Raw genomic sequence first — 23,753 nt, forward strand, 5'->3', positions numbered from 1 at the left:
TTGTGATGTTAGTCTGATACTGTCAGTCTATTCTTTTACCAGTTTCAGTGTCACTGCATTATAAACACAATGTACCACCATATAATAAAATAGTCCATATTCCAGTGTGCCTTGAAAGCATAACATTAAAAGGTACTTTTCTTGTTCTGAGATACAGGGCATGAACTGGTAGTAGAAAAAGTAATAAATCAAGCAATACACAGGGCATTCGAAATGCTTTCAGGTTCTATCTGCATCACCATGATTCTGTAGCTTGCCAAGTGGCAATGTGAAACAAGACACACATACACAGGTTCTGTAGCAGCTACTCAACTTTCCCATTATAGCAAAAAAGTATCCATAGATAATATGTAAATGATTGTGGCTGCATTCCAATAGAAACTTACAGACGCTAAAATTTGAATTTCATGTAATTTTCAGATGTCAGGAAATAATCTTTTGATTATTTTTCCCAACCATTTAAAAGCCATTTTCAGTTCATGGGCCACACAAAAACAGGCAGCAAGCTGATTCTGGCTACGGGCCATAGTTTGACAACCCTTGCTCTACTAGATTTAACAGAATATATGAGTCTGTAATTAATGGCTCAGTAACACTAAAAAAATTACCAGCCAAATATCTTACATCTAGAACCTAGACTTTACAAACATTCAGACTGTCTGGAACAAAATAAAAAAGTAAAACTTAGACCCAGTAAAAGTCAAAATGTTCCTCTACAAAAGTTACACTATACGGGTGCTCAACCTACAATGAGGTTACATCTGAAAAAATACTAAGATGCATTTAATGCAGGCAACAGCATACAGTCCCCCAATTTACGATGGTTCAACTTATAAATTTTGACTTTGCAATGGTGCAAAAGCAATACACATTCAGTAGAAACTATAACCCCATCGTTGGTCCTAAGGCGCTCCTAAACTTTTGATGGGGTTACCTCTCAATACACCCACTGTAAAGTTGAAAAATCATTAAGTCGAAAGTAAGTTAGGGATTATCTATACTTTTTAGGGATAGAAGCCAGAACTGATACAAGTTATGAGATTGAGCAACTATGTGGCTAATAAAAAGGCAATCTTTATCATTCCTATTTCAAATCCAGCATTGATTTCTCAAAGAATAGTTGAACAGAATTTAAATATTAGTTTTCTCAACTAACAAATCACAAGCGAAAAGAAGCTTCACTTCCTTTTTAAGGAAGACAAAAGAAAAGAAGCCAGTGAGAAACTTGCTACATTGTGTTAGATTTTTTAAAAAGCCACATTTATACCAAATGTATTTACTTTGTGAAGTATATCCTTCGGAATAAATGCATTCCTGGAAAGGAGAAACAGAAGTCAGTCCTTAATTAGCTAGTTGAGGTACTCATAAAGAACAAGAATAAGCCAACACTTGAAATGCAGAAAACTCAGATTGATTTTTCAATTAATGGACTAATAATCATCTAGGGTTAATGAAGGAAGTTACTGAATTCTGTTGTTGCCCAAATAAAAATGAACAATATCCCCCAAATGAGTATTTCCAAAAGAAAATCACCAGTCATCAACATTTATAAGAAAACATTTTGAAGCCTTTATTTACAAAAGCTTTAAAAACAAATAATACCCTCTGTTTTGCGAATAATGTTTTGTTTAAAAAGGACCACCCAGTTACAGCACTGTAATATGAATAAAGAATGTACAAGGGAGACAAACCAATGTGACTAACATTTGGAGATTTGCTAATATTACTGATTGAAGTGTAGGTAACACACATAATAACTTGTCCATCATTTCGGGGTAGAGTTAATGATTACCGAAAAGTCTTCCTACACATGCTCTGGTCTGGTCACATATTCTGCATGGCTAAATATTTCACAGTCTCTTTTGTCAATATATATAAAATAGATTGCAAAGATATACACACACACAAAAAAAACAAGCATTACACTCCTCAGGTAATTTTATCAGCTATATATATATATATGAGAATATATATATATTTTTTGTTGTTTTGTACCAAATCTCTCCATTATTTACCTTTGTAGCAACTATGAAAGCGCAATTTTTGTCTTCTAATTTAATTTGGTACAAAATATACCTAAAGACTTATCTTTGGATTTTAATAAAATTGATTTGTGTAACCAACAAATCAAGAGCATCATAAGAATGGCTACAAAATTTAAAAAAAAAAAAGGGTAAATGGTGATGGAATAAAAATAAGCAGATCAAGGGAAGTGTGCTATCATAAAATAACTGTAGCTTCAACATCTTGAGTACCAGTTTCCTGGCAGATACTAAACATCCAATCACAAGGGATTTTTCCTGAAGGGTGTAAAGCTGGTTTGAAAATTCTTCAGTCACAGAGCAGCCTACACATGCCAATTAGAAACTGACAGACACTAGATGTGCTTGGAAGATTAAACACTACGTACAGAAACAGCAGTTACTAAGCTCCTCAGTAGTTTCTTGTCTTTTTTAAGTTTCGCTGAATCGACAGTTTGCACAATGTGCTATATTCTGTGGGTCAAAACCAAGTAAATACTGTGTAAAGTTGGCAGATTTTTCCAGCTAAGATCAAGAAAAAACAAATTTTCTGATAAAACAGAGGTTTTGAGTCAGAAACACTCTCTAAAGTGCAAAACTGATGGTCCACAATCTCAAATAGCTAAAACTCCTGCAGAATGGAAGGGAGAGACATGAAACAGGGAATATAAATTACAGTCAGTGCTAGTTAATTTAGGAAAAGGGAAAAATAAACCAAACTCAAGTAGGTAAAGTTTATCAAAATATTCAATGATGTAGCTTTCCCCACTCTCTGTCACACACGCTTGCTAACAAGTATATTAAATTAAGGCCAAATTTAACCTGAATGCGTTTTTTTTTTCTTTTTATTAAGATCTGAGATAGGAACGGTCATACTTAGTACTGAAAGGCAGACAATAAAATGGGCCATGAAGGGGAGGGGGAAGGTACTGTCTATTGTTCAAGGGATTCAACCAGAGATAAAACCTATATACAAGCATGTGTGTAACTTGAAATAAAATAAAAATAAAAGGACTATTTCATGTCATGACTGCTTGTTGGCTTCCTCTTCATATGCATTCCCTGTGCCATTCTGTACATAGGATGAACCAGAACCAAGGCCATACAAATGACCACAATATTTGGCATCATCAATATGATCTTCAAAGAACATCTAAAAAGGAATTTTGAAGAAAAAAAAGATAATTTTAACCAAAAGGAACCACTTGTAATTTATATTTCAGCAATGTAAGTACTGACTGTTCACTGACAATAATGATGGCTCTTTTCTATGGTGTTCCTTTGAGGCTACGCATTTCAGTTCAATGAGTAAGACTAATGTCCTCAAAAGTACAGAGCTCAGAAACCAAAGAGACTACAAAAAAAGTGTATAATGCATGTCTTTTCCATTTAGACCATTTTTATAAGAATTTGTCATCATGGAAAAATAAATATTTATTCCATTAATTTAACAATACTCAAGAATGAAGAAAGCCAATGATGGTGGGGGAAAAAAGTTTAGGTTCATAAGCTGTCTTAAATCTGTGTGCAAGGCTGAGCTGGCTATAAATATCAAACCATAAAGTCATGGACAGTAAAATCCAAACATTCACACTCTATTACTGTCCTTGAAGAAGCCAAGAAAAATCAAGACAAATTAGTGCCAGAAATCCACCGTTAGTTAAATAAACCATTAAGACAGTTTTAAAAGCAAACCTAAAAAATCCAAAAGGTTGTTTATCTAATGAAACAATGGGAAGGAGTCCAAAACAAAATATTTATGTGTCATGAATGGATAGTCCAAATCACTTCTGAATCAACAACACTACTTAGCAAAACAGCTTTAATGCTTTCTATTATCAATACATTGCTACAAAAAGTTTTAAATTCTCAGTCTGTCAATTTAATGTCTAAGAGAAAATATACTCAAATCCACAGCGAATTTTTGCAAAAGGGAAAACTTATAGTCAAGAAAAACCTCACTTGTTTTTGCACAACCAATTTTCCTGTTTACCTATAGCTAGGTGTATCTGTGCATATCACTTAAAATTACTTAGGAGTAGATAATGGGTTCATTAAGTTTCATTCTTCCATACCTAACATTTTATACTCAAGGAACTGATCTCTGCCTTTTGCCGTTTAAGGAGGGTTTTCCTAATATGGTTTCTGATGCAACTACTATGTTGGATTTATTTGATCCCTTCAGAATTCAACCCCCCTTTTAAGACTCAATGCAGTAAAAAAGCCTGAGTTCTTCTCTATAAAATCTTCAAAGCACTGAAGAATGACATGAGCAAATAATATATTTATCACCAGTTTAAACCCTAAAAGGGGCCATGCTAGAAGAAACCTAATATAAAGATTCCTTGCCTTGTAGAAGGAGCACCAATGGGAATCAAAAAAGAATTCTGGAGTTCTCCCACTAGTAATGTGTTTAATCATGGAAGTTATTAGACTGTTTTCTCACCTGAGAAATAATATGGTTGGACCTACATGATTTCTCAGGTAGTTTATGTTTTAAAATTGTTGGTTCTATGATGAACATGTTCTCCCAGTTCCTTCTGAACTACATTTCAAGATGACTTATTTTTGAATACTTTTAAGTGTGGTGGATGTGACTCATATTGGTATCTCTAATTATATCTTTACTTAGTAGGTACTTGTTGCCCAAAATCTTTGGCCACAAGATTTTTAATGTTCTCAACCTAACAACCAACTGAGAAAAAGGCAGTGATGTCTTCATACTTCTCTCATTTTGAAAAAGGCCATTCCTGTGAGCAATGAATCAGATCCTGCCTGATGTTGTGGTCCTATCCGTTCCAGCTCTAACTGTTCTGCCACCTCCTGTAATCCACCCTAGAAGAAATAAAAATTGCTTGTCAAGGAGAAAAATCTTACAACGCCTAAATTCACAAATTAAAAACTTAGACGCTGACCAAAATGAAAATAAACTTTAGTATGTAAAGGTGAATCTTATAAAGATTGGGGGGAAGAAACAGAGAATGTGAATTACTAATGTATTTGTTGAATGTGGAAAATGTATCATTTAATAGAAAACAAGATAGTAATTGGGAAAATGTATCTTCATCATGTTTTAGGGCATATGACAGGTAAATACTTTCCTAGATATGGGAGGGAAGCAGACCATATATAGGGTAATATTTATCAAGTACACTCATAGTCTATCAATCCAGTAATAATTATAAAACTGAAAAGCTAGTATAACACCATTTTTTTGCATATTTTCTTAAACTCCCCACCATCCATTTGTAGTTTTCACTTAATTTTTACAAAACAAAGCCATTATGAATAACCAAATCATTAAGAATATGCTAAATGCTTCACTATGGTTTTGTTAGTTAAGACCAGTATATGCACACAACTCCTTAGAGTGGTCTGCTATAATCCACCTATGTTAATACTCCTAAATTAAAAAAAAGATAGATGACAGTGGAAAGAAAGGAAGAGAAAGACAGTAACGGAAAGAAAGTGGGAGGACAGGGAAGGAGAGTAAAGGGAGGGGAGAATAAGAGTAGAGAGTGAAGTAAAGAAACACCAACAACAAAACAAAAATTCTTCTCTAAATTGTTAAGGCCTCCACCAGCAAAATGGCCCTTCTGTGCATCACAGCTTGAAACAAGGCTTTGCACAGCAGTTGCTTCTGTGCTAAAAATAGCACGAGGATTAGGTATCATTAGCAGCTGCTTAGGAGAACAGAACTGAATAGAACAGCATGGCTGACTATAGGTCAAAAAGCATCTTTGTCGTTAACCTGAATTTTAACACAGCAGCTTACTCAGGACACATTCAGAATATCTGTACTTAGAAACTTCCCAGTAACAACCACATGATGAGCAATAATTTGGTTCCCTGTTCCTGAAAACTGTCATTATACAGACATGTCAATTAAAAAAAAAGTCAGATGAAAACATGTAGGCCTCAGCATGCAGTGCTTTCACAGGGTGGGCTGAGTTTCTCAAGCAAGGGACACCCTACTGCAAGTTCACTTACTGGAAGTCCCCTCAAATTACACAGAAGTCTACTGCTACAAACATAAAATAACCTTTCTTGAAAATTTCTCTAGTCATATGCTGACCATATCCTGTATTAAAGGTAAACACTGGCCAAAAGAAAGCTTCTCATCTTCAGTTATCTGTTAAGACCAGCGTGACCAACATGGTAAAACCCCGTCTCTACTAAAAATACGAAATTTAGCTGGGTGTGGTGATGGACACCTGTTAATTCCAGCTACACAGGAGGCTGAGGCAGGATAATCACTTGAACCTAGGAGGCGGAGGTTGCAGTGAGCCGACACCACGCCACTGCACTCCAGCCTGGGCGACAGAGCAAGACTCCGTCTCAAAAACAAAAAAAGAATTAATGTTTAGAATTTAAAAATACACGTTATGCAGCGTCAAAATGTTACTACTATCTAGGCAGGACCTACACATTTCCCATAGTACTTAACTGTAACAAGCTGACATCTTTTGGCCAGAAAAAGAATCTTTTAGCTATGTAGTTTAATCCTAGGAACACTATCCTATCACTAGAACTGACAAAATAATTTCTAGCCAAGATAAGCCAAAAGGAAAGAAAAACTTTTGCCACACTACTGAATACATCTGCATATCGCTGGCCACCTTAGATTCCACCTTGTGAGAACAGATTCTATGCGTCTTGGGAGAAAGAACTCACACTGGCGTGCATATGAGAGCCTCACTGTCCTCAGATTTCTGTTTTGGTTTGTGATTTTCAATCTGGCAAGCAGTTACAAGAACCTGACCTAAGCCTGAAATGTGCTGAAAATTCTGCCCTCTGCCAAGACATACTGAAACTCTGAAAAAAGGATTCCCTATAAATTATGCATGCAAGAAAAAAAATCACATGACCAGATAATATAATTGCATTTACTGTAATACTTCAAAATATGGTTTAAAACAACATCCCAGCCTAGGCTCTCATGACAGTCACTTGGTCTCAACAGTGTGCTGCTGTAGATAATGCCACCTGAAGCCTTACTTTGAGATTTTTGCAGCTCTTCATGAGGTACTTCACATCATAAATGACAGGAAAAAACAATCGAAGGATCTCAAAGAAGTCAAGTTCTTCTTCAGGCAAGTTAGAGTTGGTTAGGATTTTGATTAAGTAGCCAAAGTCGTAACCGCTATAAAAGGGTTAAAAGAATAAAGAAGAGGGACATATAAATACCATGAAGATTAAAAAAAAAATGTTTTTCTGATTCAAATTTAAGCAAGTCACACTAGAGCCCTCCCAAAAACATTAAAGAGAAGTGCACACAAGAACAGAGAAAACAAACATATTGAGAACTATAATGGGAAAATGCCGTCATCTTACAGTATTAAGAACTTTATCACTTTATTATCCAGAGATATCAACACAGACCTACACTACCAAACCAAGCCTATGGTCAATAAAATACTATTTTGTTGATATTTGAATAGAGAACACCAAGAAGAGTATCAAGCTGCCCACAGATGTCTCAAAAATTTTTTTTTTAAATAACTATGGAAATGGAGAAATAAAGATGAATGGAAACTTGGCCAGAAGAGTCAGCAAATGTAGCAAGAGAACAGGCATTCGGTAGACAAAAGTAATGCAAGTCATCCCATCTTTTACATAAGGTGATCATATACTTTGGTATCCAAAGAATAAGACCGTAACAAGGTATTTTCACTTCTGTTAAATGACTGTGTGAAGTGGTCTCTCCCTTTTCTTCCTTCACAATTCTCTTCCTCTCAGTGTGGCTCCCTGACAGTCATTAATGGAAATGTTGCACATGGAAGAAGTGAAGGGTAGTAAAAAATAACTACCCTCTTGATCAGAAAATGCAAACTCCTACACTCTCAAATCCAAACCTCCTCTCCCTTGTCCGGCCTTTTCCACAGCTTTCTGTCTCCCTACACTCCCAGGCCACTTAGACACGTCCGTCCCTTGTCTACCCTTCCTTCCAGGACCTCTGACAGGAAGCCTATATAACATTTGCTTACTAACATTAAAAGTTTAAGATTATATTAGCGCTTAGGATTTATAAACTTCTTAAACTATTCTTTATTACTTGAAATAGATTAGAATATGAGGAAAACAGCTAATGATATTTAGTGGAATAAAATCTTCTATCTTGATAAATATTCAAATATATCAGTCTAACTTAGATTCTAAACTCCAAGAAGACATGAATGAACCCTGTTTGTTTTCGTTCATCTTAATACCCAGTGCCTAGTGCACTGTATTTTGTCAGAGTATTTTTTAAATGAAAGGGTATGTCATATACAGTAAAAGGGTAGGGCAATACTTTCCAGTTCTTTTGCATCTTCATATCTAGGGAAGAAAAATGACTAAAAAAAAGGTATTTGTGTCAAGTCTTAAGTTATGTTTCCTAAGGTACAAGTTCAAGTGCAGAAGAGACAAAAAAGATGATAGGTAAGAATGAGTGTGTTCAGTACCTACAACTCAACCATTTCTGGTTAGTACACATCAAAGTTGCCCACATGAACAGTCCTTCACTATAAACATCCCACAGATCAGAGACAGAAACTAAACCATGCAGGAGACTCAGAGTTAAGATAAATGTGTGAAGTGGATCAAGTATGAGAGTACTAACATCTATGTAACACAGTGCTTTTTCAAAACCTAACAAAAGCCAATATCATTCTGAAGGTTACTTTTAGTCCCTGGAACGTCAGTTTAGTTTGCTTAGATAGGAAAACTCTTTTTCATACATGGAAGTCTATTTCACAAAATCGGAATAGTTTCCTTACCAGAAACACTCTTAAATAATCTAGTTTCATAACAATAAAGAATTCAGAACCACCACTTATTGAGAATTTACTGTTTATAAAGTATTTTAGTGACCATTAAAACAAGTCTTCAAGATATTTCTTCTAAGGGATGCCTTATCACTTTATTTAAAAAAAAATTAAAATCCACCTCCACACCCATCCTTAGCATTTTCTTTGCTGTTTTGAGATAGTACTTACCACTATCTAACAAATCACAATGTGAACTCCATTTTTAAAAACTGTCTGTCCACCCCCATGAGAATATAAACTCCATGAGGTAAATAATTTTCGTCTGTTTTATTCACAGCTTAGTTCCTAGAATCTCATCTCAGTGCCTGCCATATGGTAAATACTCAATAACGTTGTGTAAATGTAAATGAATGGTTTCCCCTGTAGAACATTAAAAACTAAGGTGTAGAAATAGTAAAAGAAAACCCTGGGTAACACCAATTCCAAATGGCACTGCTGGATTTAAACCAGGGTCTTTCACTTTTTAGAGAACCCGTACTGTTTCCACTATGCAACATGCTTCTCACAAGCAAAAATGGATCCCATATTTTAAATTAACCTTTAAGTAGACCAACATTAGCCTCCTAAGACTTAGGAGACAACTCTATATGGCAGTCAACTCTTTCTAGAATTAAACCTGAAATTGCTAACATAGTGACCCAAGTAAGCGTGGAGCAAGTATGAGATGGAAAAACAAATGCCATTTTCAATGTAGTCGTTTTACCTATGAAATGACAACCATTTGACCCCTTCACAGAGGACCACTCCAGAAGTCATAAGAAGTTCTGCAAAGTACTGGGTTTCAATTCCTTCCTCCTCATGTTTTTTAAACTGGATACCAGATGTTGTTAGTAGCTCTATAGAGTCCTGGGCATACATGTCCTCCCTGGCAGAGGAAAGAGAAAGACAACATTCAAACATGCCATTACTTCAAACAAGCTGTTCTTCTGCTTACATCTATAACTATAGTGCCAGAAAAGAGACAGAGAGTTGGCTTGAGTCCACCTGTTTCAATGCTTTACATATATGCAAGAAAAATGCAATTTAAATACAAAGGTCATTATTTCACAAAAGTGTTTCGAATAATAAAACATCATTCAAAGAGTCCAAAGGTGCAATTTTAATCTTTATTCTATTAACTCTATTAGCCGTTCATACTTAAATACATTTAACTGGGTTTGGAAAAGGGTCTCCTATTCACCAGGGACTACCGTCGCAAAGTGACAGACAAGTTTTTTCAGAGACTCTCAGTCTCAGCAGCCACTGTAATGCTCCCAGATAGAGCTGCAGCCATAGCTGTGGTGCATATATGCCCATCTCCCGTGCTCTCAGCAGCACCGGTAAGGAGACCCAGTGGAAAACGTCTCATGTGGATGAGTCAAACTACACTTCATCTTAAAGAAGGAGATGCCTCCTTTCACAAATGATGAGCCTTGCGAATGCCTCCAATAAGCAACACTGTTTAAAGTTAAGGACTGTGCTGTAACAGCAATAATTTCTTCTGCCAACAATCCTACTCCTAAAAGACTGCCTTATAAAATCAAGCCAGGAAATCGAAATATAAACCAATTCTTCAAGATTTCACTTAAGCCAAAAAGAAAGCCATCTCCAACCACAAATATATGTGTATCTGAAATATTAGAAGTTCCCAAAATACAGTATATCTGTATCTGAAATATTAAAACAAAAAAGTTACCAAAATACAGATACATTTTTGAGAATATGTGAAAAAGTATTTTTTTATTTACTTTTTAGATTGTAAGAATACTGGTTTCTACCTCTTGGCAAAAGGAATTCCTATTAAACACTTGACAAATCTAAACCATGGGGTACATTTCACTTGGGCCAAAAAGTATCATTATGGTTAGTCCTTCAGAAATCAATTTATTTCTAAATGTCTGAAAAATTACAAAACTAACAATGGAAATATTTTAAAAGAGAAGGAAACCACAACAATCACTTAAAAGTCAGTCTCCCCTGGAAAATCCTTTAGGAAGGGTAACAGAATAAACCCAATGAAGTAGTTTCTTTTTTTTTTTTCCCAGTGAAACCATAGCTTTCCTATGCTAAAAATATGTACCTCAAAAAATTAGAATCTCATTCATCAGGTCCCAGTGCTCACACTGAGGCATGCCTTAGCAGCTATAAGCAATGAAAGGCCTAAAAAACAGACTCTTCTCCAGGCTCACATCATTCTTGGCCATTTGCCAAGGTATAGGTACACAAGTAGTTTAGACCTTTTTCTCTTAAGTTTCCAATAACACCCTTCACCTGTTTACTTGCAGCATATGGCTTCACCCCATACCTGCTTTACAAAGAAACATCAGATTAATATTCCTGTCTTTCTTTACATCTACCCATCTATGTGAAGATCTTTCTCATGTAGACGCCAAAGCCAGCTTGCCTCATCGCCAAAGCTAATTGCTACCAATGCCTTAGACACTATTCCACGCCATTCCTCAAAGGACTTGTCAAGTGCCTATCTTTATGCTAACATACAACTCCTTAACTAACTCATGAACACTCAAATATGTCTGTGCATTATCTGTAAAACAAAATAAAAACCACTATTCTGTTGATTCTGCTTTCCCTTCTTGAGTCAGGGTCTGGCTGTCATCCAGGAAGCAGTGGCTTGAACACGGCTCACTGCAGCCTTGACCTCCCGGACTCAAGCAATCCTCCTTTTGCAGCCTCCCAAGTAACTGGGACTACAGATATGCACCACCATGCCTGGCTAATTTTTGTCTTTGTAGACAGGGTTTTGCCATGTTGCCAGAGCTGGTCTTGAACTTCTGAGCTCAAACGACCTGCTCACCCTGGCTTCCAACTGGCCTCCTGAAGTGCTGGGATTACAGGAATGGGCTACTGCATCCAGCCTTCCTTCTTATGGCACTCTCTATCTCCTTCTTTACACTGCCACTTTCCTTAAATGAAGCATCAGCATCCTTTCTGTTACCACCGAATCCAAGGTGCCCTGTAATTTCTACTATCCTATTGAATTACTGCAATCACCAAAAGTGATTTTTCTTTTTTGAGACGGAGTCTCACTCTGTGGCCCAGACTGGAGTCAGTGGCATCTCGGCTCACTGCAAGCTCCACCTCCTGGGTTCACGCCATTCTCCTGCCTCAGCCTCCCAAGTAGGTGGGAATACAGGTGCCCACCACCACACCCAGCTAATTTTTTTTTATTTTTAGTAGATACAGGGTTTCACCGTGTTAGCCAGGATGCTCTTGATCTTCTGACCTTGTGATCTGCCCGCCTCGGCCTCCCAAAGTGCTGGGATTACAGGCGTGAGCCACCATGCCCAGCCTAAAAGTGAGGATTTTTTAAAAATTTCTTTTAATCCTCTTTGACTTATCAGTGACATTATTTCCACAGAATGCTTTGCTTCTTCACAGCTCATCAGTACTCCACTTCAATTTTCATGGATGTATCAACTCCAAATTCAGTTTGGAGAGAATTCCCATACGTTACAATTCTAATTCTTAGACTTTGGCAATAGAGAGAAAACTGAAGAGTTACAAAGCACTGAGATATAAAGGCCATGACCAACTTTCCTCAGTACTAAATCCCTAGTGTCTAGCACTGTAACTGACACTCATTCTAGCCACGCCATTAAAAAGTCAATTTTTATCTTTCTTCAAAATTTCCAAGATTCTCTTCACGGTGCTCTCTCTATATTAGGCACTACTCGTTTATCTTCCAAATGACTTCTTCTACCCAATGTTTTTCACTGTATCCTTCTCCTTAAACATCTCCTAACATCAGTGTAAATCAAGCTTGTCCAACCTGCAGCCAGTGGGCCACATGCGGCCCCGCATGGCTGTGAATGTAGCCCAATACAAATTTGTCAACTTTCTTAAAACATTTTGAGGTTTTTTTTGTTTTGTTTGTTTTAGCTCATCAGCTATTGTTAGCATTAGTGTATTTTATGTGTGGCCCAAGACAATTCTTCCTCCAGTGTGGCCCAGGGAAACCAAAAGATTAGACACCCCTGGTGTAAATGGTAGCAAAACTTGGTAGTAAACTTTGGCAGTCGTTTTTGAGTAAGAAAGAAAAAATGTCACTTACAGGCTGTACTAAGAAAGCAGTTGTTACTAGAACAAAGGTGTTTCTAGAAAAGGAAACTGTCAATTTTACCCAAACTGAGAAGCTGATGGGTTACCTCCTTCTCATGTACTGAGATCACAATAGTATCTAATTTAAAAACAATGTTCTAATTCACTTGAACAAAAAGTAACACGGAACAAATGAAATGGTAAAGCACTAATTTTAATAAAGGTTTATCATTTGAGAAAAAGGATAGGAGGCAATTTTCAGTGTTTCAGAGCTGTAGTTCTTATAAAAGGTTTTCAGTTTGAGTGGAGTACTTTTCACCCTTTGTAACTAGGGTGTTCAATCTTTTGGCTTCCTTGGGCCACACTGAAAGAACTGTCTTGGGCCACACATTAAATAAACTAAGTTAAACAACAACAAAAAAATCTCATGTTTTAAGAAAGTTTACGAATTTGTGTTGGGCTGCATTCAAAGCCATCCTGGGCCAAGGGTTGGACAAGTTTACAAGGTTCTGTAGACTGTGCGTGTGTGTATAGATACAGGTATTTTTAGAGACAAAGTATCACTGTTGCCCTGGCTGGAGTGCAGTGGTGCAATCTAGATCACTATAGCCTTGAACACCTCAGTTCAAGCAATCCACTTGGTTCAGCCTCCCTGTACCTGTAGTGCTAGCCACCCGTACCTGCACCTGTAGTGCTAGGACTACAGGTACACAGCCACCACGCCTGGCTAAGTTTCAATTTTTTTTTTTTTTTTTGTAGAGACAGAGTCTATGTTGACCAGGTTGGTCTAGAACTCCTGGCCTCAAGCAATCCTCCTGCCTTGGTCTCCGAATGGAGAGTATATTATTAAACCCAAAAGAGTGAAATGGAGAGTCACGCTAAACACAGTGTAATTATAAGCCATATTACTATACCACAGGCACCATTACTCTGCTTTTCCTCAGCCCTACTTTCGTAAAATTGTGTATACTAAATATCTTTGTTTATTTGACAAAGAACGGGAAGAAAGAATTCATACATTGGCACTACCATTAATTGCCTACAGTTTCTTTTACTATTTTACCTACCAGATATTAGGATATATGACACAAATGTAGGATATCAAATAGAAGAACAATGCAATATTGCAACATACAGTTAAGTACTCACTCAACGTTATCAATAAGTTCTTGGAAATTGCAACTTTAAGCCAAAAGATGGATAACGAAACCAATTTTTACCACAGGCTAACTGATAAAAACAAGAGTTAAGCTCCTATGGCATATTTCTGGTCACAAAAAAATCATCAAACTTCTAGATAAAAACCAAAATACTTCTAATATTAAACAATGAAATAAATGTGAGCTATATGTAAATTTAAGAACGATTAATAAAAACAAGATAATTATTTGCTCCATTATTCAGCTGAAGGGTGAAGAAAGCCAGAGCCTATTCTGGCAGCTCAGGACACAATGTGGGAACCAACCCTGGTATGCATGTCATTCCGTGGCACGGTGCACTCACACAGATACACCTACTCATTCACATTGGGACAACTTAGCCACACCATTTGACCTAACGTGCACAGCCTTGGGATGTGGGAGGAAATCAGAGGACCCGGGAGAAAATCTACATATACACGAGAACGTGCAAACTCCACACAGATAGTGGCCCAGGTCAGGAATCAATTTTATTTTTTATGAAGGTTACCATGAAACAGTGTTGAAGAAAATGACATTTGACGTCCTGCTGTAATTAGACTGTATTAAATATTTTATTTACCCAACTTACAGTTTGCAAATAATCTGCCCTTCTCCAAAAACATCTAAAACTTCCCTTAGCTATCAAGACTACTTCTACTAATAATATAGAAATATTATAACTAAGGAAACTGGGTGAAGACCCAGGGCTTGAGTTAGAATGCAGATTCTGACATATGATAAACACCAGGTTCAAGGATACTACTACTTCTCCTATATGTAAATTAAGAGAGCTTTTGTGGGCTGAAGTGGCAACATAATGATTATATAATACTGACTTGAAAGGAAAACGTACCCAAGGTTCCAGAAAACGTCTTACTGCATTTGACATGTAATCTACTCATAAACTGGAATATGAATGCAATAAAAATCTTTACAAGAAGGATAATTATAAAAGGCTATATTTCAAATTGCACACAAAATTTTTGAAAGTAAAACTAATGTAGGATTATTTTTTCTATCAGAAGTACTTTCAATACCCAAAGTTTTCCAAATACAAAAAAAGTTGCAGTCACATTTTAAATATAACATCTTTAACATCAAAGTATTTTTTTTGGTCCCATAGTAAAAAAGAAAACTATGCTTTTGAAATGTTACGTTTTATATATTTCCAGGATAACTACACCAAATTCACCTAGCATGTCACCATACTTGAGGAAAATCAATTCCTAAGATTAAAGAAAAAAAAAAAAAGTCTGGGTTATACAGTTATTTCCCACTTACGTCAAATTAAATTTAAAATTAAACTGCCAAGTTGAAGTTCCTGGAGGGTATTCTCCTTGCTCATTCATAAATGTCAGTCCTAGCTGAATTATCTTTAACAAGTCTACATTACACCGCAATAGTTGGTATTGATAGTCAGCATTGCTCCTGAATTCTCCAATGGGTCTTGCAACCACACCTGGAAACTCGGTGTCCTGTAAAATAGTTTTAAGATTCATTATGTACTAAACAGTCAAAACTACAATCCACACATTCTTAATTTTTGATGCAAATCAAAGAATCCTACAGATGATATTCTACACATTTATATTCAATTACAAAGCATATTTTAACTAGAAAGAACATCACTTTTTAGAACTATAAAACTCTATAAACTTAATAACCTTTCTTTAAATATATCCAAAAAACTACTACATATGAGATACATGTGATAAATGTAACCAAATACTTACTCTATAACCAAGAAAGGGGGGAAAATCATAAATTCCTATCTCCCAAAGGATACGTGAAATGATGCTCACAGTATTCCAATGCTAAAACCAAGTTTCTTGAAGAACTGGTTAGAAAGAGGGGAAAACGCCCTGTACTTTCCATTGCTTCTCTGAGACAAGGTTTTTCTCAACACCAAAATCCTAAGAAAAACATCATTAGCTTCCTAATTTCTCTGGCTGAAACAATATTCTCTCTATAGTCCACAGAAAGCAGGTTGTCAAGAATTGCATGCCACCTACTCACTCCTGTAGGATGTTATCACTTCTCTATGTTGCCACTCTTTATCATCTGAGAAATCAATGATCACTATGAATTTCCATTGGTTAAGAAAACCATTTTAGTTCTAATCATGGGTAAGTACACCTTTATCAAATAGTATGTCATTTACAAAGAAACAGTCATATTTTAACCAATCAACCTGCTCCTCCCCAAAGTAATGCATTTATTTTTATTAAAAATACTGAGACAAAGATACATCAGTTTAGTGTTAGAATTGAAACTAGGGCTAGCTAAGAATAAAAACTACCTATCAAGTCACTATGAAATAGTAAAGAAATCAATATTTTTCTAAATTCAGCACAATTCAACAGCCACTTTATTCAATACCGTATGTGTTACGCTAGGTGTTGGGAGAGAAAGGATGATTAAAGCACTTGCTTTATGGAGCTAATAATCATCTAGTGGATGTAGAAAACAGTAGGGTAGCTAACAGATATAGACAATATAATGGTAAAGAAGAAAAATCATTAACTGGGTAGACAATCTAGGCAGACCAAACAGCACGTGCAAAAACACAGAACTCCAGTGTTAATTATGAAAACAAACTGCAGACCAACAACGTTTCACTGGCACATCTGATTTTTTTGTTTGAGAAAGAGCACCCTAGCTTCTGGGAGCTCATGTGGTACTACCAGCTAGGCTTTGGTGTTGCTAGGAGCAGAGCTGGCACTCATAGCTAGGCCCTAATGTTCTCCTGTTGAACACAATTTCACAGAAGTTCAACCTCAAATAAGGCCACTCTGTAATCATGTCTGAACAAGGACAAAAAATAATGTCAAACCACAAAATGACCAAGTATCTCCATCCTGGCTAAATGAATGACTGTTCCTTCTCTGCAGCTTTAACCTCATTCTAGTCTCTCATTTAAGACTTAGTAAGATACCCAATCACAGAATTACCCCAGCTTCCTGACCACATCCAATCCAAAGTAAAGCCATGCTTCCCTTATCTTCCCCTAAGAACACTTGACACAAGCCCAAATCCTTTCTAACCCTCTCTTACTCAAAGGGCCCATGGTTCCCATGAATTCCAATGCGTTTTCCCTCACTGCAATGAGGGATAAACCCAACCTGTCAAATCACAGGTGTATTCCTGATGGATTTTGGCTAGAGGGCAGTGACAAATCTTTCTTTTCATGGTGAAATTAATCCCTAAAAATATCAACCAAAAGGGTTGAATTCAAGACTTTAAAATTTCCTTTTCCTCCTTTATATGAAGCGTTTTAAAGATCTGCTTGTGGGCATACCATAGCAACGTAATTATATTTTCGGATAACTTGACGAATTTTCTTCATCTCTTCATCCAAGTTGCAAGCCCAAACTTCACAAATTCTTTGGCTATGATCTACAGTTGCCGCTGGCATAGTGAGGGCACAAGGGAGTCTAGATGCCAAGCATCAAAATGTTATACTTGATTGAAGAATTGTTTCATAAAATATTTTATCCTTTATTTATGTACCTGTCAAAATAAAAAAACAAAATGAAGACCAGATATATCAAACTGAATCACAGAATAATTGATCTCGCAGGAACCTAAGAAGTTATTTATTCAAAGTTCTTGACTCATTAAAAAAAAAAAAATCAAAGTTTAGAAAGTAACTTAAGGTCACACAGCTAGTCTGTAGGAAAAAAAGGACTACAGGATTTCCTGTTCCTAATTTCAGTTATTTTAAAATAGCTTTTTTACGCACACATCCTAATCATATTTTATAACTTTCCACTAATTAAAGATTTATCTGAGTTCAACTACTCTGCATAAAACTTTATAAAGCCATCCATTTCCAGACAAAAACGAAAAATTACTTATATACATGTGACAAGATCAGATGTTACCATGCCAAAGATGGTGTTTATCTTTATTCCTCATTAACAAAATAACCAAAATCCGACTTGATAACAAGATCTACTTTACTGGTATTTATTCAAACTAGACTAGAGGGGTCAAAAATGTTTGTAAATGCTCTGAGAAAAAAGTAATGGCCATGAAAATTATCTGAATGTTCGCAGTTGCAGAAGGGAAAAAGAACACAATAGAACGTCTAAAACTCACAGCATATTCCCTGGTTACCAAAGATAGATCTCACATTTCTGGTCTATAAACAGAGTTCGTGTTGATTCTTGGGCAGGGAAATTTCAAATCCTTCTGCACTTTTCATACAAATTGGAAAAAAAAAAAACCAAGAGTAAAAAGAGGGTCTTATAACTGTCTTCTAAACTCTGAAGAGTCAGAAATGTAACTTCGAATTCTCCAAGAAACTAAAGGAGATCCAGGACACCCCTCCTTTATAACTCTCCCACCCCGATACACACACACACACACACACACACACACACACACACACACACAAGCACAAAAACACACAGACTTGGAAAGACCCTGTAATTTAACATTGCTTTCCTCCACCTCTCTCTCTACTGCAGTCCCAGAAGCCCCGAAGAGACACCAAAGGCCTTCTCATTACTGGAGATAGCATCTCCGTACTGCAGTTTCCCAGAGAAACGAGAGGACGGCACCGAGGCATTCAAGTCATATAGATAACTCTCTTCCCTGGCAAAGCGCCAGTGCGAAGGTGCTGATAACACTGACTGGAGCTACACTGACTCCCAAGCACTGCTGCGTGAAAGAATACGAAGAGCTGAGGATCTAGGCCACCGCCCTCCACTCCCAATTTCCGTCCCACTTCGAAGCCCCAGGTACAAAGCCTTTGCGTCATCACTACGCGCCAACCCCTTTACAAACCCCCAGCCCCAGTCACCCAGCCCCCAACCCGCCGCCAGGCTCCTTCCTCCGCCAGCCGCACTCCAGCTGGCGCCATCGCGCACCCTCTCAGGTTCATCGTCCCCGCCCCCTTTCTACTTCCCTAACCCGCCCCTCCCCCCGTAAGGCTGCAGCGGATGCAAGATATACTTGTGTCGCTGAGCTCGCGCTCCTCCTCCTCCTCCTCGCCATAGAGACAGCACCCGGCGGCAGTGGCGGTGGCGGTAGCGGCGGCGGCAGCGGGTGCCCCATAGACACCTCTCGCCCAGCGAGGGGAAAGGCGAGCAGGAGCTGCGCCGCACCGTACTGCGCCGTCGCTTTTCGCACGTTCTGGCGCGGGCGCTAGATGATGACGCGACACGCAGAGGGGGCGGGGCATGCATGTGACGGCGGCGCGGGTGGTGGAGCGCTGGGCGGCCAGGCTGCTTGACTGGCCGGCTTGGGCGTCTGGGCCGTGAAGGTGGAACCGCCTGTTCTGGGCGGCAAGTTTCTCTCTCCAGCCGCCCGCCGTTCGTAGCATGTCCCCCAGAACCCGGGGAGCGCAGGCAGGACTGGCTTAGAGAAGACGCGGTCCCCAGCGCTTGGGCCACGGACGTCGCACCCCGCTCCTCTGTCGCTGGAGAACCGCCGGGCCGAGCCACTGGGAGAAGCAGGCCAGAGCCTTCCAGGGCCTCCGGCCCGTGGACCCGAGGAGGATGAGCTGGCTCTTTCCCCTGACCAAGAGCGCCTCCTCCTCCGCGGCTGGGTCCCCCGGTGGCCTCACCAGCCTCCAGCAGCAGAAGCAGCGCCTGATCGAGTCCCTCCGGAACTCACACTCCAGGTGACTGGTCGCTGCCTCTCCACCGGAGGAAAAAGTAGGGTGGGAGGGCGGGCTTGTCCTAACCACCCTCGCAGCGCCTCAGTCTGCTCCCCACCAGCTCCTCATGTGGTTTACCTCCCTTGGTTCTGGGTCACACGCTTGCTCTGCCACTCCTGCCCACTTTTACTGTTTTCCTCCGGACCCTCCCTGCCTCCTGCCGCACCACTGCTCAGCGCTTCTAACTCGGATTTCCTCATCCCTCCTGACACATCGCTGCTGACTGTAATCTCTCAATCTCTCTCATAGTCTATTTCCAGTATCCCTTGCTGCCCAGGCTTCCCCACTGATCTTTCTCCCTTTGCCTACCTGATTGCCGCGTCAGCAGAATTGTTAAAATACAATTGTGAAGAGTAATCTCCAGGTTTCACAAAGAATGGAAAATAGAACTGTTGCAACATCAAAGGAAAGGGAAGCCAGAGTTTTCATCAGTGAATGCTTCTCGTCTGAGAGTCACTTATCACGTAGTCAGTCTTCTTGAGTCTCTAAGATTTACCCTGTTGGGAGCAGTCTCTCCCCATCCCACAGCGACCAGTGCATGTACATTTCTCACTTCTTTCATAGTCTTGTCCCCACGCTCAAGAATTACTTTATGTTCATCTTGATTGTTCTGTTGTCTTCCTATGAGTTTTTCATTTTATCGTGGTCAGTTTAGAAATATTTTTACAATTCATGTTATTTCAACTTTTACTGTAAATTGGTTTGCTGCAGCCTTTTACATTGCAAATGTCTATGGCCTCTAATGGTTTTCAAAAATTAGAACTGCTTCTTTATATTATATGCATTTTGCAAGTATATTTACTTAACAGTTTCACACTATTTTAAATAAAGATGACAACATTGTTAAGTCCCTAACCCCTGTTTTTTTTTTTTGCTGGGGGGACGGACTCTCCTTCTGTTGCCCAGGCTGGAGCGCAGTGGCGCGATCTCGGCTCACTGCAACCTCCGTCTCCCGGGTTCAAGCAATCACCCTGCCTTAGCTCCCCCGACCCCTTCCGAGTAGCTGGGATTACAGGTGCGCGCCACCATGCGCGGCTAATATTTTGTATTTTTAGTAGAGACAGGGTTTCACCACGTTGGTCAGGCTGGTCTCGAACTCCTGACCTCAGATTATCCACCCGCTTCGGCCTCCCAAAGTGCTGGGATTACAGGAATGAGCCACCTCGCCGGGCTCCTAACCCTTTTAAAAATATTATTTTTATACAGTTAAAAAATATGTATCCTGAGATAATATCTAATAATTCTTATTTAAAATGGATTGATTTTAAACTAGATAGTCTTGTTAATAAAAAAATTCACTGCAAAATAAGTTTGGCTAAAATAAGACCTGATGCTGACTGAACTTTAGGTGTTTCTTGGTTCCTTGTCTCAATTGTTCTGTTTGTTCAGAACTTTCAAAAGGTGAAATTTTATGCTGTTTAACAGAAAAGAATGGCAGGCTGTTATTGGTGGCTTTCATTTTGGAAAATTAAGTTCACAAAGTTCTTACAAGTCAGTCTTACTCCAAATCATGTTCTGTACTGACCTTTAAGAGCTACTGTCACAAGGTATGCTTATAAAATAAGGGGACTCATTTTTAACATGTTTGTTCCCTTAGAAGTTGTTACCTTGGTAGACTATATACTGAACCAGTCCTGCTATTGCAGAAACACTTTTTTAGAACCACACTTTTGGAATTAATTGCTTTTAAACCTTAGTATGTAGTATTATGTTAAATATTTTCAATGCTGACTAATTTTTTTCTTCGAGGTTGGAGTTTAATTTTTTAAATACTCCAAAGTCTCTTGCTGCTAAGGCTGGTAAGGGAAGTAATTGATCTGAAATTTATAATTTTGGCCTCCCAAATAAAGTGAGATTCTATAGCAGCAATTGTTAATGTAAAGACTTCTGGAATTGGCTTAAGAGGATCAGTAAATACCCTGAATTGGATACAGAGAGGATTCATTTTATGTATTATTTTTTGAACCAGAAATTATGAACGTATGATTGGACATGGTTACATTAGATAATGTAATATATTTTGTAGTGTTATGAACTAAGTATTTTATTGTTTTAAGTTCTTTTATAAAAACGCTTGAAGTTTTATTGAGATGTTTCGCATTTACAAATTATACTTGAATAATTCTGGAGACATTTAAGTAGGTCATATGCTTCCAGTTTTCAAAGAATGGCACAATCCTGGAAAATGCCATTCACCTATTCTTGTTAGTCCACCCTTTTAAATAATGACATATTATTTTTAAGCTAGGAGGTAAAAAATTATCTGTATGGTATCTGATGTAAAGATGGAAAAGGTGTGATATCTTTTCTCATCAGTCATAAGGGGCACAGCTGACCCTCCTATAACAAAAGACAGGTTAACAAGAGAAAAGCATAACAGATTTATTTAATCCAAGTTTTACACTGCATGGGAGCCTTCAGAAATGAAGCCCCAAAGACCCAAGGAAAACTGTCTGTATTTATGATTAGGTTCAATGAAGAATGGACAGCCATGTAGAAATGTGATTGGACAAAAAGAGTATGGTAATGGTAATAGACAGAGGAGGGGGAAACCCACCAAGGCCTGTTTGTTCAGATTTTTCTTGGCTTCTCTGTATAACCTCCTCCTCTAGTGGATGGGCCCAGACTCCTATGGAGTGAGGGTCTTCAGGGCGGAAGGGAAAGTGACCTTTCTAGATTTTTTGTAGGGAAGAAGGGTTCTAGTTTGTAATATACCGCCCAGGGGAGGAGGAATTCTGGTTTCTATGACTTCTTCAAGGGAGAAAGAGTGGCAGGAGGTGGTCAGAGAGAGCTTTACTTCTGAGGCCCGCCAGACTCCTTTAATTCAAAGTAATCAGCCTGCCAAAGTGCGATATTTTGGGGTATTGTTTTGTGAGCCCCAATACTGGCAATATGGTGCCTGATTACCTAAATTAGTGGTACAACTTACACTTAAAAGATTTTTGTGCAAACAGACACTGATTGGTTATTCTAAAGGTGTGGTGTGTAAAAGTTGAAAGAATTTCCAGTGTTTTTTTTTTTTATGAGCAGTACAAAAACTTGTTACATGAGGAATATCAATATCTTGTTACATGCTGCCCACCTCCCTCTTGTTTCGTTTTATGTCTCTTCATAAATGTAAGCTCCAAATGTAAGCTCAATAGGTGAATATCTTTTTTTGGCAGTGAAAGTATCTTTTCTTCTGCCCTACTGAGTAACCTTTCTCTACCCCATTCTCTCATCTCCCTTCCATTTTTAACCCCTTGTAATTCTGAAAATTGCACTGCAGCAGTCTCTTTTTGTCCCTTTCTCTAATGATTGTGAACTTTTTAGTTGCCTTAAATTCTTATCTCCTCAGCTACCTCAGTCTTCTACAAAAAAAAAAAAAGGTGAATTTTATGTAAATTTTTTCATCTGAGTCTCACCAATATGCAGGGCAAATGAGATAACTGTCATAGATGACACACACAAAAAAGTGTTTAACCAAAGTGTTTAAATCAGCTGTGAAAATGGAAACTAGAAATTATATATCCTGGGCTCAAGTAATATGTTCTCTCTTCTAAGTAACACTTACCACAGTATTCAGTTTATCACCAAAATTCCTGACTTTATGGACAGGAGTAGAACTAATTCTGTTTCTTATACTTCCTGAGGAAGCCGACTTTATGGACACTGTTGGTTTTTCCCTCTGCAAGGCCCATACTTTGTGGAGGCTGGGATCTTTCGACCCAGCCTCCACTAGAGGTGAATAAGGATTGTTTATGCCAGTGATGATGGTCTCGTCACCTTTCCCCCCAAGTTACTGTGGAAGCAGGACTCTTGGTTAGTGGGAGTTGGAGGGGAAGTCTGCTGGGGAGCTACTCAAAATGTTTTCTCAGCAATAGTAAGAAATGACTGGGAGGAAGAAATGTCTCCTGTTTTGGATATTGTTATATGAGACAACCGTGATCCTCCAATTCCTATCTGTAAAATCAGGAATTGTGGTTCCTGTCATGCAGGATTTTTGATAACTAAATAATATATGTAAGACATTTGGAAGAGTATCTAGCACATAGTAGGC

General features: G+C 38.3%; 2 protein-coding genes across 13 annotated transcripts in view; one reads left to right on the forward strand and one right to left on the reverse strand.

Annotated features, from left to right (window-relative positions):
• Positions 1–1,545: 1,545 nt before the first annotated feature.
• CNOT7 (CCR4-NOT transcription complex subunit 7) lies at positions 1,546–18,911 on the reverse strand. 3 transcript variants are annotated; one of them, XM_024251627.3, is made up of 7 exons: positions 18,857–18,911; positions 17,348–17,559; positions 15,331–15,524; positions 9,534–9,695; positions 7,020–7,164; positions 4,746–4,856; positions 1,546–3,174 (listed from the first exon to the last, which is right to left on the reverse strand). In XM_024251627.3, the coding sequence occupies exons 2-7, from the start codon at positions 17,462–17,464 to the stop codon at positions 3,046–3,048; spliced, it is 858 nt and encodes a 285-aa protein (XP_024107395.1). In that variant the 5' UTR covers positions 17,465–17,559; positions 18,857–18,911; the 3' UTR covers positions 1,546–3,045. The 3 variants fall into 3 exon arrangements, with proteins under 3 accessions (XP_024107395.1, XP_054417208.1, XP_054417209.1); XM_054561233.2 differs by lacking the exon at positions 18,857–18,911 and adding an exon at positions 18,505–18,770; XM_054561234.2 differs by lacking the exon at positions 18,857–18,911 and adding an exon at positions 18,151–18,169.
• A 292-nt stretch (positions 18,912–19,203) lies between these two features.
• The window catches only part of VPS37A (VPS37A subunit of ESCRT-I), an 85,465-nt gene continuing 80,915 nt past the window's right edge, over positions 19,204–23,753 (forward strand). For 3 of the 10 annotated variants that reach the window (XM_063726522.1, XM_054561227.2, XM_063726521.1), the window contains exon 1: positions 19,236–19,678. In XM_063726522.1, coding sequence (XP_063582592.1) covers positions 19,554–19,678 — 125 coding nt within the window. In that variant the 5' untranslated portion in view covers positions 19,236–19,553. Of the gene's footprint in view, positions 19,679–23,753 lie in introns of all 10 variants that reach the window. The other 7 variants (XM_054561225.2, XM_054561226.2, XM_063726520.1 and 4 more) reach the window with 5 other exon arrangements.

The sequence above is a fragment of the Pongo abelii genome, chromosome 7 (assembly GCF_028885655.2).
Source record: "Pongo abelii isolate AG06213 chromosome 7, NHGRI_mPonAbe1-v2.0_pri, whole genome shotgun sequence".
Classification (NCBI taxonomy): Eukaryota; Metazoa; Chordata; class Mammalia; order Primates; family Hominidae; genus Pongo; species Pongo abelii.

Bases quoted from the DNA above. Each gene is read 5' to 3' on its own strand.
- CNOT7 (XM_024251627.3), bottom strand. From the start codon at position 17,464: ATGCCAGCGGCAACTGTAGATCATAGCCAAAGAATTTGTGAAGTTTGG. The intron at 4,857-7,019 runs GTAAGGCTTCAG...TATTTCTTCTAG, and splicing joins AGAGCTGCAAAAATCTCAAA to GGTGGATTACAGGAGGTGGC. The intron at 3,175-4,745 runs GTATGAAGACAT...ATTCCTTTTTAG, and splicing joins CCTTTTTCAAAATGAGAGAA to ATGTTCTTTGAAGATCATAT.